The sequence below is a fragment of the Filicampus tigris genome, chromosome 5 (genome assembly GCF_054856515.1).
Source record: "Filicampus tigris isolate MCC_2025a chromosome 5, RoL_Ftig_1.0, whole genome shotgun sequence".
In the NCBI taxonomy this organism is placed as follows: domain Eukaryota; kingdom Metazoa; phylum Chordata; class Actinopteri; order Syngnathiformes; family Syngnathidae; genus Filicampus; species Filicampus tigris.
Window position 1 is genome coordinate 9,286,300 of NC_141221.1, and position 15,500 is coordinate 9,301,799.

Sequence of the window (15,500 nt, forward strand, 5' to 3'; positions counted from 1 at the left end):
ATTAAGGCCACACATAAATATCTTTTTATCATTAATAAAATAAGTCATGCTCAATATTTAAAATGATTGATATCTGAACCAATTATCTAATCAAATAAACAGAGATGTTAAATGTACGCTATATGTAAAATTGTTTATTTTACTAGTGTCCTGTAATCTTATTGCAATGAATTCAATTATGATTTATCAACCAATTATTTAATAAAGCGTATTCCTCTTCATTCATCAAAATTGTTAATTTGACTAATATTATATTTTTAAAAAATCAATTAATTCTTGAGATGAATTAATTTTTTTAAATGACAAAATGTAGTTATGACCTCAAATTACTTAAGTAACGTAATTTTAGGTCATAATATTTAAATCAATGCAACAAATAAATTATTTAATTTAATAATGTAATAATTTTAATTAATTGTAATTTCAGAACAATTTATTAACCAACTGTTTGAAAAAAAAAAGTATGGCACCACAGGGCTCCAGATTCCCTTTTTTTTTTTTATTTTTTTTTTTTTTTTTTTTTTTTTACAAGGAGCACAGTGGCCCCTATGTTATATATGGGCTGAGGTGTGGAGTATAGGTTTGTCAGCAACAAAAAATATTCAAGAATAGTGATTTAAAATAAATAAATAAATAAATGAGAAAATTTACTGGTCGCACTGGCCCAAGTAGATGTAAAATTGATTGTGCTGTCTCAAATTTTAGGAGCAAAATGCCATTATTTAGCGACTGTCTGGAGTCCTGTATGCTACTGTACATTTGTAAAAATGTTGTTTACATACGTGCCACATATTTGAATATGTTTTGTATTTCTTTATAACAACCGAATCAACGTTAATACTCCATGAGTCACTGAGCGTTTGCATCAAACCAATGTGTCCCTTCTCACAGGCCAACTGTGCACGGAGGATGTGGACGAGTGCCAGCTGATGCCCAACGCCTGCCAAAACGGCGGCACGTGCCACAACACCTACGGCGGCTTCCAGTGCGTGTGCGTCAACGGCTGGGCGGGCGACGACTGCGGCGAGAACATCGACGACTGCGCCAGCGCCGCCTGCTCCCACGGCTCTACCTGCCACGACCGCGTGGCCTCCTTCGTCTGCGAGTGCCCCCACGGCCGCACAGGTTTGTCCACGATACCTGCCCCAAGGAGGAGGGGGGGGGGAAGCTGTTCTGTTCGTGTTAGAAATCGGGGCCGATCACATGATTTTCAGCTGATTGGTATCGGCTAAAAAAGATCTGAATTTTTAATGTTCGTATCACCCGTGAAAAGTGAGGGAACACTATATATATATTTTACATATACTGCATCTGAATAGATTTTTCAAAGAGTGTTTCTTTGGCCGCAGGTCTTCTGTGCCAGCTGGATGACGCCTGCATCAGCAACCCTTGTCAGAAGGGCTCCAACTGCGACACTAACCCCGTCAGCGGGAATCACCTGTGCACCTGCCCTCCGGGCTACCTGGGGGCCTCCTGTGATCAAGACGTCGACGAGTGCTCACTGGGTAAAAAAAAAAAAAAAAAGAAATAAAAAAATCACACACTGAACTACAACTCTCAATTCAATAGGGGCCAGCAAAAGAGAGCTACTTTACTTAAAGTTGGCCCTTTTCTACTGACCTATATTTACAACCTCAATTTGTTCCGGGAAATTAATTCATTCATTCATTTGTTCCCCAAAGTGTGTTGCGTCTGTGGAGTGCCGGGCCGAGCCATCAAATGTGAAATGTGCTGCTTTCACCAGGTCCCAACCCGTGCGAGCACGCCGGCAAGTGCATCAATACCAAGGGCTCGTTCCAGTGCAAGTGCCAGCGGGGCTACGTGGGACCGCGCTGCGAGCTGGACATCAACGAGTGCATGTCCAACCCGTGCATGAACGAGGCCACCTGCCTCGACCAGATCGGAGACTTCCATTGCATCTGCATGCCAGGTTTGTGTCTTTGATGACGACTTCTGCTACATTGGCTGGAAGTATTGGTCACTCAATGTGCAATCAGTCAGTTAACTCCTCAATCAAGGGTTGGTTTAAATCCTAATACTTCAGCCTAGCAAAGACATTTTGGAGTTTGTAGGAAAAGTGAGTGGAAGACCCTTGTTGGTTCCCATCGCACGACCAACATATAAATACATTTTAAAATAATAATAATTTTGATTTTAATATATTTATTTTCAATATATTTTTTTCAAATTACAAATAGCAAAAATGGGTTAGGATAAATACTGCATGAATAAAAATTGTGTCGTGTAAATTTTAGTACATAAATATGAAATAGTAATATATATAATAAATGATAAAATACATTTAAAAAATAAAATTACATATGAACTAAAATATTACTAAACACTCAAGAAAATGTTTTTTTTTTTAAATATAATAAATACCAAATAAATAGTGATCGTTGAAATTATAATAATACATATACGGTATATAATGATAATAATAATAAATAACTATAAATAATAATAAAAATGGTAAAACTTGTAATAATGAATAAAATAAAATAATTAAAGTGGTCTCACAATAAATAATGAATAAATAAAATTTGTATGTATTTAATGGGTGCATAAATATAAAATAGTAAAAAATGAAAACAGCCCAAACATAGATGAAAAGAGTTGAGAATATAGTATGTAATAAACTTACAATATATACGTTTTTTTTTTTTTTTAATCTAATGATCACTAAATAGTAGAAAGTATGATAATACGTACTGTACTTCAACACAAAATCGTAAAACATCACACTCCGCCCTGGCATAGCTTAGTGAAAAAGCTTCCCAGAGTGTGCCTCTCTTTCTCTTTCTGTCTAACAAACATGTGCCCCTCTCCCCACCACCCCCTCGCTAATTGGCCAGGCTACGAGGGGGAGTTCTGCGAGATCGATACGGACGAGTGCGCCCACAGCCACTGCATGAATGGCGGCAAGTGTATCGACAAGATCAACGCCTTCCACTGCCAGTGCCCCACAGGTGAGGCCGCCGGGGTGACGTGGGGGAGGGGGTGACGGGGTAACGAGATGCAAAGTAAGGTGGGCGAGGGGCGCGCCAGGCCAGGGGGTGCAGAGGTCGATCTCTCTCTCTCTCGCTCGCTCTCTTCCCCCTCCCTCTCAAAGACAAACACAGCGCCCGGCGTAGACACAAACAGCTCTGTGGACGACACTAATCCCGAGCCCTGAGGCAGGCTTACGCCAGCACTGCTATCTTGAACCAAAGCAGCAAGGCAGGAGGAGGAGAAGAAGGAAAATCTATGGGGGGAAAGGCTTGGAGAAGTTTCAACTTTCTATACAAGTTTTTTTCCCCCCCCTTTTATCCTTTAACTAAGTTAGATGGCTGACTGGTTAGATGTGAAAATGATATGATTGTATGTCGAGATGCTCATTTGTTCCAGCTCATTGTTTGTCTTGGACCCGAAATTCCTCTAGTGCACAGGTGGGCATGACTTTGGGGGATTTTTAAAACAGACAGGTGGGCCAGGCCACATTAAAAAAATGCAAACCTTTGTTCTTATATACGTGTAATTTTCATCCATCTATCCTTTATCTATACCGCTTATCCTCACAAGGGTCGCGGGAGTGCTGGAGCCTATCCCAGCTGTCATTGGGCAGTAGGCGGGGTACACCCTGAACTGGTTGCCAGCCAATCGCAGGGCACACGGAGACAAACATTATCTTATGTCACAATCATGTCAGAACTAGTAATTGAGCCAAGCTGAGGTAGGTAGGAGTAATTGTTGTATTATGTTTGTTTTATTGGTGCACTGGTATGCTTATGTGAGTATGAACATAATTTATTACTAAAAATTATTATGACCACTATTGGGACATTTTCATATTTTGTTCAGTGAAGGAATGCAACTGCGCAATCTGGAATAGGGACCCACCCCAAAAAGAGAAAAAAGGGGGATTGGAAGCTTCTTCAAACTGGCCAAACATGTTCATTGAGGTGGAAATGATTTTTTTTCACCCCCTTACTTCATTCTTTTATTTTTCGGCAAGGATCAGAGGCAGCCTGGGTGGGGGAGAAGCAGGATTTCTAGCGTTGAAGGAAAAAAAAAAAAAGAGAGGGAAAGAAAGCGTTAGATGTGATAAAGCGCCAACACACCAAAGCTTAGTGCCGGGGTTAAGTGAAGAAGTGGTGGCAGTGAAAGTGTTTTGGCGGGAGGCTGCACGGACCGTTATTGCAGAAGCAGGAAGGAAGGCATAAAAAGGGGGGCGCGCCGTGGTTGAAATGTAAATTCCCCCGCAGGCCCGAGACGAGGGTCCCCTCTTTTCATTTCTGTACACGCCATAGCCATGGAAACCCCGCTGAGAGCCATTGAAATGGTTCATTCCTCCAGTCTACGCGGCTCTCTTGATACACGCGCCTTTCTAACTCATTCTGCTGTTTACATCTTGAGTGTGTTTTATGCCGATGTCAGACTACACGAATGTAGCCCGATTTTGGTCCGACAGACGCGCCGCAGACAAACGTAGCGTCTCGTAGCCGATTTTGAGTTGTCTTGGCGCGTCGTAGCCCGCGTAGTGTGACATTCTCAGCGATTGGTCGTTTGCCGTCTGGGACGCTTCACGACCACCGCCGCGAAAGTCTGGCATGTCAAAATTTTTGTTCGTCTTGCCGCACGGTGTGACATGTCCTACGTCATCCTTCGATCGATTCTTTGACATTGACCAAAAGCAAGAGAGCGCATTTCCACTTATGACGAGACATGCATAGAGCTCTGCAAAGTAAGGCCAGACTAGTGTCCCCGGTCTCGCATACTTAATGTTTTTTTTTTCTGGTCTCACAAGATCTGGTGAGGTGTTGTAGTGACATGTGAAAAGATTACAAAGTTTATTAGGCCAAAATTAGCTTTAATCACACGCTAAAAAGAATTTACGACATCAAGAGGGTTGCGTTAACGCCGTTGATAATGCATTTAATTGACACCACTACTAAAATCAGTTTATTTTTCTACATTCAGTTTTATTGTTTTGTTTTATTAGTGTATATGCACGTTTTTTTAAAAACACTTATTATAAAAAACTCCTACTCGTCTCTGGATTGTACCATCATGTGGCGAAAGAAGAGACAAAAAGAGGTGGAAAGGAAAAAAGAAAGGGAGCGCCTGCTGGTGAATTTTGAAACACGAGGAACTTGAATAGCGCAAGGTTAAGGATCAAGGCAGTCCTATTTAGAGGGAGTGGCCGAGGAGAGGGTTTGAGTTATTGTGATAGAAGAGTTATATGGGGGGGGGGGGGGGGTTGGTGGTTGTAGACAAACCCCCCCTTTGTCTATCAGCCTCCTTGGTCAGGGGCAACTTTCACTCGTCCCCTCTTAAGTTGCCCCTCTTTATCCCATGTCTTCAGTGGTGTTGAATAGTGAGGTGAAATGGAAAATAGAGACCTCATAGTGTTAAGTGCTGGTGATCAACATGCAGATTTCAGATTTTGGGCCAAGTAGTTTGTTCATGGTGAGAAAACATCAGGGGTGTGTAAACTTTTGGGCTCATCGGCCACATTTGATTTTACAAAAGGACTAAACATAGTGAAAATGTAAGTGTAAAATATGTCAAGTCATTTTATTTTCATAATTAAAAAATAATTCATGCTCATTTTCAAATTTTGAATGAAATTAATTATAATCAAATGATTTTAAAAATGCATAATTAATTTTATTTTAATTAAAAGTCACCACTAAAACTGCTTGAATGAATGTGTAATTTTTTTTATTTTACAATTTTATTGTTTAATTTACAAGAAATCAATTAACAAATTATTTAATGCGAAATGAATAAAAAATGCAAGCAAATAAATGTGTTTTAATTAACCAGCTAGTTAATTTTTATAACTATATATTCGCATCTATATATATATATATATATATATATATATATGAATGTATGTTGGTATGTATGTGTGTATGTATAGAAGGGGCCATGCGTGGCCCTCAGACCATGCTTTGCCTACCACTGCTTTCCACACTCACATTCCTTCATACCCCCACACCTTTTCTCCAGGCTTCACCGGGCACCTTTGCCAGATTGACATCGACGAGTGTGCCAGTACCCCGTGCAAAAATGGCGCCAAGTGCACAGATGGGCCCAACAAGTACACCTGCGAGTGCACAGAAGGTACACCATCTAGCTAGCTGTCCGTCCATTTATATCATGGAACAAATTGACCTCTAAAAGTACCATTGTGTTAAAATCCAGGCTACAATGGGCAGCACTGTGAAACAGACGTGGACGAGTGCCACTCGGACCCGTGCCACTACGGCTCCTGCGTGGATGGCCTGGCCTCCTTCAGCTGCCTTTGCCACCCGGGTTACACTGGACGGCTGTGCGAGACCAACATCAACGAGTGTCTCAGCCAGCCGTGCAGGAACGGCGGCGTCTGCCAAGACCGGGAAAACGCGTACATCTGCAACTGCCCTACGGGAACCACCGGTAAGAAAAACTATGGAGTTGTTTACTTTACTTTGGGGTGACTGGATGTGTGTTTTATTTTTTTCCTGGCAGGAATCAACTGTGAAATCAACATTGATGACTGCAAGAGCAACCCGTGTGACTACGGGACCTGCATTGACAAGATCAACGGCTATGAGTGTGCCTGCAAGCCCGGATACACTGGTAAGTAACTTGTTCATTTAAAGGAGACGCAGCGTAATAGCGCAGCATGTCTGCCTTACAGTTGTGAGGTTCAGGGTTCAAATCATGACTCCGGCCTTCCTGTGTGGACTCGTTTTTTTCTCAGGGTACTCTGGCTTCTTGTGATCTGGTTCATGTGAATGGCACTTTGTCTATGTGCCTTGTGAGCAACTGGTGACCAGTACTGAGTTTTTTTTCTGCCTCTGACGATAGGCAGTCTAGAAAATGAATGGATGTATATCTATGTTATGATATTTTTCTCTAGGGCCCAACTGATAAGGATTTTTAATTGCTTCAGAAATATAAAACAGAGATTCCTTTCAAACCATGTTGCATTTGAAATGTATGATGTACAGAGAGATACAAGATCATTGCTAGAATTTATCAAAAGCCTCCATGCAACTTGAAACCGGAGCGAAGATCTGATTTAAGATGGGCTGTTCGAGTCTCAGGTGACCAGTTGGCAGAACCCGGTTTAGTTTTGGGGAAGTTGAACTGTGGCGGGAGGAGGCCGACAGTTGGTGGGCGAACCAGCACGCTCCTCCGAGGATGGACCGGTGTCGATTTCCCGCTCCACCCTGTCCCCAGCCTGCCGCTGTTTGGACATGCAAGCTGCTCTCCCGCACAAAGACGACGCACACAAACACACACACCGTTGTGTACAGCGTCACTGGGGATTTGAACAGAAGAAAAGATTTAGTGAAAGATTCCTGAAAGTTGATCCTTTAAAAGCTCAGAAAGCCCGTTCTGGAATTAAAGCCAAATGGCCTTCTCTTGTGCCGTGAATGGCGGCGACCCTTCAAGTCGCCCACAAAAGGAGCCGAAACTGCAAACAAGGGCATGTAGCCCTAAATGGTCGGAAAATAACAAATATAACAAATAACAACTACATCCCCTCTTTCCTTATAGAAAAAGCAAAGGACAAAGACATTAGCATATAAAAGTATTCAAATCAAGTTTTGCCCTGTGATTTTTTTTTCACCTGATACCGCACATACATGTATTTTTCGAAACAGAAAATAACCCCCACAAACTATGTGCTGGAGTTGTCTTAGAAAACATCCACTCCTTTCTCTCTTCCAGGCGCCATGTGTAACATCAACATAGATGAATGTGCTCTCAACCCGTGCCACAACGGCGGCACGTGTATCGACGGCATCAACCGCTTCACCTGCATGTGTCCTGAGGGCTACCAAGACGCCACCTGCTTCTCGCAGGTCAACGAGTGTCTCAGCAACCCCTGCGTCCACGGGCACTGCGACGACAAGGTCAACGGGTGAGGTCCCACAAAGACAGCATTTGTATTTTCATCTGCGATGGCAGCACTTCATCACCAAGCCACCTATATTATAAGCCACAGTTTAGTGTTGAGTTTCCGTGTATGGTGCATGCAGAGGGCGCTAGCCCTGCTACCAGTAATTGATCTACCTACCTCAATACACTTGTGCTAATAATATAGAAACCACCAAGAATGTAAAAAAGAATAATAATACAGCAGCAATGAGGAGGAATTCAAAGAAATTTAAATGTAATCTCAACATGAAGGGAAAAAATAAGATTAAGATGTCCTATATTGCTATATAGTAAATAATGAATATAGTCTTATGCCACAATAAATTATACCACAAACTATGATCTATGTTGTGAAATTTCACACTTGAAGTTTGGGCAGACACTTCAGAGACTGTTCGTGAACAAGCAATCAAAAAGTTAGTTCTGCCTAACATAGTATGTCCTCTTAAAGTGGAAGTCAACGCAAACATTTTTTTTTCAAGAATATGTTCTATGCAAGCCCACTAGTTGAAACAGGCATTCTGATAAATCAGATTCAGAAAACAGGTCAGCCGTGATTGGTCATTGTGAGCTGTTGTGATTTCATTTTCAATCGACAGAAGACAAAATGGCTGCCCCCAGAGATGGCTAAAAACGAGTGCATTTTGCTGCTTGATTTACATTCCACAAATGCCATGTTTCAACTAATGGGCCTGCTGGGAACACATTCTTGAAAAAAATATGTTTGGGTTGACTTCCGCTTTAAAGTAACGTGTTGAAATATTTGCACTCTACATTTGTGCGACTTCGCACTAAGCCAACGCTGTCTTCCATTTCAGCTACAAATGCCTGTGCGACTCCGGCTGGAGCGGCAAAAACTGTGACATCAACTACAACGAGTGCGAGTCCAACCCGTGCATGAACGGGGGGACATGCAAGGACATGACCAGCGGCTACGTGTGCACCTGCCACGTTGGCTTCACTGGTCAGTTGGCCCAAATACGTCCATTCTGTCTTCTGCTTTTTAATGGAGTTTAAATATTACAAAGGTGTCTTTTGGATTAAACTGCACCAGCAATTTCTATAGGCAGGTGATGCGTTTCAATCAAGACATTTAAAAGTAAATTGGCTAATTAAGCCACTGAGCATCATCAGCATGTTGAAACAGAGACTGGGAGAGTCACAGAAAGGCACAAGGGACATCCATGGAAATTTTCATGACTTTGATGATTTTCATGCTGTTCAGCCTCTTGTTAGAGAACAGTAATTTGCGCAAAATGTACTGAGACATAAAGCAGTTCGACAGTTGAAAGTTTAGAAAAGGCCAAATTAGTTTTACCTCTAAAGTAGAGATAGGCCGATATGTTTTTTTCAGGGCCGATACGGAAACCAATTATTAGTAGTCAAGGAGGCCGATAACCGATATTTGGAGCCGATAGTCATTTTTAGTAAAAAGGAAAATATTGGCATCAAAAAATAAAACAAATTAAAACTCTTAACTTTATTGAAATGCCTTTCCGCATGTTTGTTGAACATGCTGATTTGCATAATGTTGATGTTTTTTATTATACATTTTTGACAATATGCAGCTACAGCTATATATATATATATATATATATTAATGTATTGTATACAACGTGTAATTCTTTATTTTATGATTAGTTAAGTCATAGTAAAAAAAAAAAATCAAAATTTGTAGTACTTGACAGACAACTAGATTTACTATTAAAAAGTCAACTTTCTTCATCTTTGTGTTTTGCAACCACAGGACCCAACTGCCAAACCAACATCAATGAATGTGCCTCCAACCCCTGCCTCAACCAGGGGACGTGCATCGACGACGTGGCGGGCTACAAGTGCAACTGCGTTCTGCCTTACACGGGTACGAAAATATTATTTACCACATTGGCATTCATTTGCAGTTTCCCACTGCTTGTCTTCCTTGAATTATCAGCCAATAGGGAAGGAAAATATGCCACACATTCCACAAGCTTTCCAGGACAAGTTCAGCAGCAAGACTTTCCTTTCCAGTCCCTCTGGCCTCCCGAGATACAAGCATCCTTGCAAAATATTTTTCATGTCATATCTTATTTCAATTTAACTCATCTTTTTGGAAAAATCCACACAAAACCCAAAAGTGTTCGTTTTCTCGGGTGGGAACAGGGCACTGCACACATTTCCTGTTTGCCTGCTTTCCCGTCTCACAGCAACAGCAAATGTCCTCACAATGGCCGGAAGCCCTAGCCTCGCTTCCTGTCGGAGACGTGCCTTGTGGAAACAGATAGGGAAACGTCTCCACTGAGCCTCTTAATAATGACGGAACCCGGAGAAAATCCTGCGATAACACTGATTGAAAGATGGTCCTCTTTTGCTGGGGTTATCTTCCGAGTTCATGACTCCTTAACGATGTCACGCAGTACAAGTTATGCATGCTCTGTGGTCGGGGCTTGACTTTTTTTTCACAAGCCACTGTGGTTAGTGGTTTCCCAGAGTTAGTGGCCACTCAGCATATTCACTACACACATTTTTCTTGTTGGATAATACTGTTTATTATAGGGCGGAACAATTAAGCAAATTCAAATGGACGACACAATGTAGTAGAATGCAATTTGCAAACATTTAAAAGACTGCCTTTGAACTGCCTTTCATTTTATTTCATGGTTCATTTGTCTTTATTTTAATGTAAGCCTAACCTAAAAGACCTAAACATGCATGTATAATAAATCTTGTATTGTTTATTGTAATGTAGATTCATTTATTATTTATGTTTGTTAAAAAAGATATGGGAATAGGACCTTGGAGAAGATGTTTGTCTCTGTGTGTCCTGCGATTGGCTGGCGCGACCCTTGTGAGGATCAGCGGTGTAGATAATGGATGGATGGATGGACCTTGGAGAAATAATCGCATATTAAATCTCAATATTGAGGAGGAAAGAAATCGCAGTTAGCTTATTTTTCAAGATCGTACAGCCCTAGTTTAACATAATTAATGCTGACTGTGGCATGCTGAAGTTTACTTGCGCTAGATATACATTTTTGAATAGAAATGAGCCCTGTGCACACTCAAATCAAGAATGAATAATTGTTTAACGCTAACGTCATTATCAGGTATTCAGCTCTGATACGGTTGTGTGTAAGTTTATGCTATTTTTATTTGACAATTGTATCTTTACTAAGCTTCTTTAATTGTTTTTTTCTTTCGGCCACAGCAATGAGTGTGAGTTTCTTTAAAACATGGGCCCTGTCCTGGTGAGTGACATTAAAGTAAGCAAATGCGTGTAGAATTGGCTGTTGTGAGCTCAGATTAGCGGCTGGCTGTTAGCTGGCTAACTGTTAGCCAGTTTGCTTGTTTAATGCAAATGGTGGTCAGTTGTGGTTGTAGCAGCTGATGTATGAATGTGCTCATTACCAGTTTATTTTGTTAACTTTTGTTCAATAAAGCAACTGAAATTGACACTAAAAACTCACTCAGTAGCGCCCCATAGAAAGTCAGGGGGGAAAAAATGGAAGTCGACCATTTTGGTTTGAAACAACATTCCAGGGCAGGTGGTTTGGCAAACTCCTACTAGGGAATTCATACAAATAAGCCCCAATGAATTCTTAGAAAAATCTTCAATTCTTATGTTTTTGTGTTACAGGAGAAAACTGCGAAAGTGTAATGGCCCCCTGTAGTGGCAAACCCTGCAAACATGGAGGAGTGTGTCAGGAGTCTGATGACTATCAGAGCTTCTCCTGCATCTGCCCGGAAGGATGGCAAGGTAAACACTGATGTCAGCTGTCTTCCCTTTCGATATAGTAGCGACGTACGGAAAATTAAAATTGAAATCATTTGAATTATTATGTCCACAATACACAGGTCTTTTTTAAAACACATTTCCCCGCATTCTTTTCACATGAAAGCGCATTGGCAGAGGTTGTCAAGCATGCTGAAGCATCAGGTGGTGCGTGGACCTGATAGCTCACACTTGAATACTAGCAAAAAAAAAAAATGTGCATTTGTACGAAAAACAAAAACGTTTTTTAAATTGTCTTCTCATTTTTAAAAAAAAATAATAATATTGGACTTTTACGGAAAGGACAGTACGATAAAGCTTTGTGGCTTCATTTAGCTGCTTTTAGATCATGTCATAGTTTGTTGTGAACCATGTTCCTTTCATGTTTTTTTTCCCCAGGGCAAACTTGCATGGTGGACATTAAGGAGTGTGTGAAGAATCCTTGTCGTAACGGAGCCACCTGCCAGAACACCATGGGAAGTTACCGCTGTGGCTGCAAACCCGGGTTCACCGGACGCAACTGTGAAACAGACATTGACGACTGCAAGCCAAGTAGGACCTTCAATCTTTACAGTGTTACCCTGGGTTAGGAACTCCCACTTAAAAATGTTTACGATCGCTTATATTAATAGTTAAACCCTAAATACTGTGTACCCCAAACTATGATCCAGAAAAACTTCTAATCCTTTCAAACTCATCTAAAAACTTCAGTGTTACCCCACTGTGTATATTTTTTAATTGATCATTTTTATCGTTTGTTTCTTTTATATAGTTATTCACTGTTATGCCCTCGCAGGTAGGAAAGGAGAGCCACAGATGGCATTTGCACTTTTCAGCTGTTTATTGAACACTGGGTGAAGAGTAAAATACAAACACAATGATCACATTCACACAAGAACTGCTGTCATTCACAGCTCATGCCCGGACACGCGTTACACGCAGACTAATCGTAAGCCCACCAGGCCTTGCCTCTTAAGTCAGTCCAGTATTTACCATGCAAACACTACAATGTGTACAATAGTTTTATTCATTTTATGCTTGAAATTGTTGTTTCAGTTGAAATACATCTTCAATGCTTTCAAACCTTACAAATATAGTGGTTCTAGAATGTATACCCCACGGTAAACACATATTTACTGTAACAAAAAAAATTTGCGCTGTCGCAGGACCGCGATAGGTGAGCTGCGATGTAGTGAGGGATACTGTACTTATTTTCTAATAGTGCCTAAGATAAGTCAGAAACATACTGTGGTTCCTTTCCTCACCATCAGACCCGTGCAGCAACGGCGGTCTGTGTCAGGACAAGGCCAACGGCTTCCTGTGCACATGCCAGCCAGGCTTCCAGGGCCCGGCGTGCGACGAGGACATCAACGAGTGCGAAAGTAACCCATGCAAGAATGGAGCAAACTGCACCGACTGCGTCAACAGCTACACCTGCACCTGCCCGCCGGGCTTCAGCGGCATCCACTGTGAAAACAACACACCCGACTGCACAGAGAGGTATGCAGGGCTGAGATTTGTTTTGTCCACTGCTGCCCCCTATGGTGAATGTGTGAAGTACAAATAATTCGTTGGTGTACTTGAGTTGTTTTTAATGTGCCTGTACTTGAGTATTTGTTTTTCTTAATACTTCTTTGTCCACTGCTTCCCTGTTTGGTGAATGCTGGAAGTAGAAATAATTGGTTACTGTACTTAGGTACATTTCAGAGTCTGTACTTCTTCAGTTTCACTTAAGCACAGTAAAATCAGTACTTTTTATTTATTTATTTATTTTTTACACAAGTATCTTTACTTCTACCTAATATAGACTGTGAGTACATTGCTACTTTTGTTGTGTCCATGTACTGTGTTTCCAAACCCGTGCTTTTTTACCTGCAGCTCCTGTTTCAACGGCGGCACGTGCGTGGACGGCATCAACGCCTTCACGTGCCTTTGCCCGTCCGGCTTCACGGGCAGCTACTGTCAGCACGATATCAACGAGTGCGACTCCAGGCCCTGCCAGCACGGCGGCACGTGCCAGGACAGCTACGGCACCTACAAGTGTGTGTGTCCACACGGATATACGGGACTCAATTGTCAGGTAGGAAATAGCTTTGAAATAATGGTGTTTTGAATATTAATGTTAGGTGAGGCAGTATTAAGGTTAAGTACCGGTAAGTCATATGAACTCATTCTATCCCAACAACATATTTATATGTCATATATTTATATGTCATACATTATATATATAATGACATATTTATATGTCATTTCACAAGGGGTCTGAAAAAGTCTGGTACTGAATGAGTAGTACAGCATATTAATATAAAGGTTACATGTGGCATTATTAAGGTTATATGATTCATATTAAAGCTAAAGTATGTCGCAAAAGTGAGTACAACCTCATATTTGCATAAAAATGTTATATTTTCACCTAGGGGTGTACGTGTTTTTGTTGCCATCTGTTTGGACATTAATGATTTGTATGTGAAGTTATTTTAAGGGGGCAATGAAATTTCCGGTTACAAGATGCACACCGACTACTGAGTGTCATTTCTTCAGTGTTGTTCCATGAAATGATCTACAGTAATAGTTACAAAAAAAATGAGTGGTGTAATTAAAAAAAAACGTTAAAAAAAACCTTAGTGAGATGCTATAGCATACAGTGTTACATGCTGAGAGGCTATATGTGGAATATTCAAGTTACCTGTGGATATGAAGATTAGATGAGTTAGTGAGGAAATAGTTGAAGTAGTCATTTTAGTGCTGTTTTCTATTTTTTATTTATTTTTTTTAGAAATTGGTGCGCTGGTGCAGCTCGTCACCCTGTAAGAATGGGGGTACCTGCTGGCAAAGGGGCACCGCCTACAGCTGCGAATGCCAGACGGGCTGGGCGGGCGTCTACTGTGACATACCGAGTGTCTCCTGTGAGGTAGCAGCCAAACAGAGAGGTACGAAAAAGGGGACAAAATATGGAAATGTTCCCTTTTTTTGTATCTTGTATTGCCAATCTTTTGTGAGTTGTCTATTTTGTTTTGTAAGTGAGCAGTTTGGTCAATTTACATAATATCGCCTCCATGCAAGTGCCTTCACGTATCCCCAATTGAGAAGCACTGCTCTTGGGGGCAAAAAAATCTCAAAATGAGGTGAAAAGTCTGATCTAATTATTGATCATGCTAGGATTTTGACAGTCAGTTACAGTCTTGTCATTTAGAAACCTGGGACCTGTTTTGAATTAAAGTAAACAAAAGAAAGATAATGTGTCCAATTTCTTATTTCCAAAGGGGTGGACGTCGCCAACTTATGCCGTAACTCAGGTCAGTGTCTGGACGCAGGAAACGTTCACCGCTGTCACTGCCAGGTGGGCTATACAGGAAGCTACTGTGAGGAGCAAGTGGACGAATGCACGCCCAACCCCTGTCAAAATGGAGCCACTTGTTTGGACTTTCTAGGAGGATACACTTGCAAGGTAAGTAATCTGAATTTCAAGAAGGAGAAGAAATTTTCATTTCAGCCCTCACACACAGCGAGATTTTGAAATACAAACAAATTAAAAATGTGTATAGGTTAGAATGAAAGGGCAGAAGCAACGTTTGTAAAATACCATTGTGCTGTATATTTGAAATAAAAAATTGTATTTATTCACAAACAAATAAATAAATAATTAAATAAATACTGGAATTTTTAATGAGGTTGATAAGGGCAAAGTATTCTGTGACATCGCTGTGACATGCTTTCCTCAAAATAACCAAAGATCAACATTCATAGCACTGATCAGCCTCGTTTGAACATGTCAGACAGTATTAAGGTTATGTGAGTTATTTAAGATGTGTGGCAAGTAGGGATGGGCAAG

The 15,500-nt window shown here is 41.0% G+C and overlaps 1 protein-coding gene across 4 annotated transcripts in view; it reads left to right on the forward strand.

Moving 5' to 3' along the window:
• Positions 1-15,500, forward strand: part of LOC147147184 (neurogenic locus notch homolog protein 1-like) — a 73,352-nt gene that overhangs the window by 39,036 nt on the left and 18,816 nt on the right. For all 4 annotated transcript variants that reach the window (XM_086029791.1, XM_086029792.1, XM_086029790.1 and 1 more), the window contains 16 exons: positions 892-1,125; positions 1,350-1,505; positions 1,745-1,930; positions 2,856-2,969; positions 5,995-6,108; positions 6,190-6,423; positions 6,496-6,606; positions 7,708-7,900; positions 8,736-8,881; positions 9,665-9,778; positions 11,534-11,653; positions 12,068-12,220; positions 12,940-13,168; positions 13,547-13,748; positions 14,445-14,598; positions 14,932-15,116. In XM_086029791.1, coding sequence (XP_085885917.1) covers positions 892-1,125; positions 1,350-1,505; positions 1,745-1,930; positions 2,856-2,969; positions 5,995-6,108; positions 6,190-6,423; positions 6,496-6,606; positions 7,708-7,900; positions 8,736-8,881; positions 9,665-9,778; positions 11,534-11,653; positions 12,068-12,220; positions 12,940-13,168; positions 13,547-13,748; positions 14,445-14,598; positions 14,932-15,116 — 2,645 coding nt within the window. The remainder of the gene's footprint in view (positions 1-891; positions 1,126-1,349; positions 1,506-1,744; positions 1,931-2,855; positions 2,970-5,994; positions 6,109-6,189; positions 6,424-6,495; positions 6,607-7,707; positions 7,901-8,735; positions 8,882-9,664; positions 9,779-11,533; positions 11,654-12,067; positions 12,221-12,939; positions 13,169-13,546; positions 13,749-14,444; positions 14,599-14,931; positions 15,117-15,500) is intronic.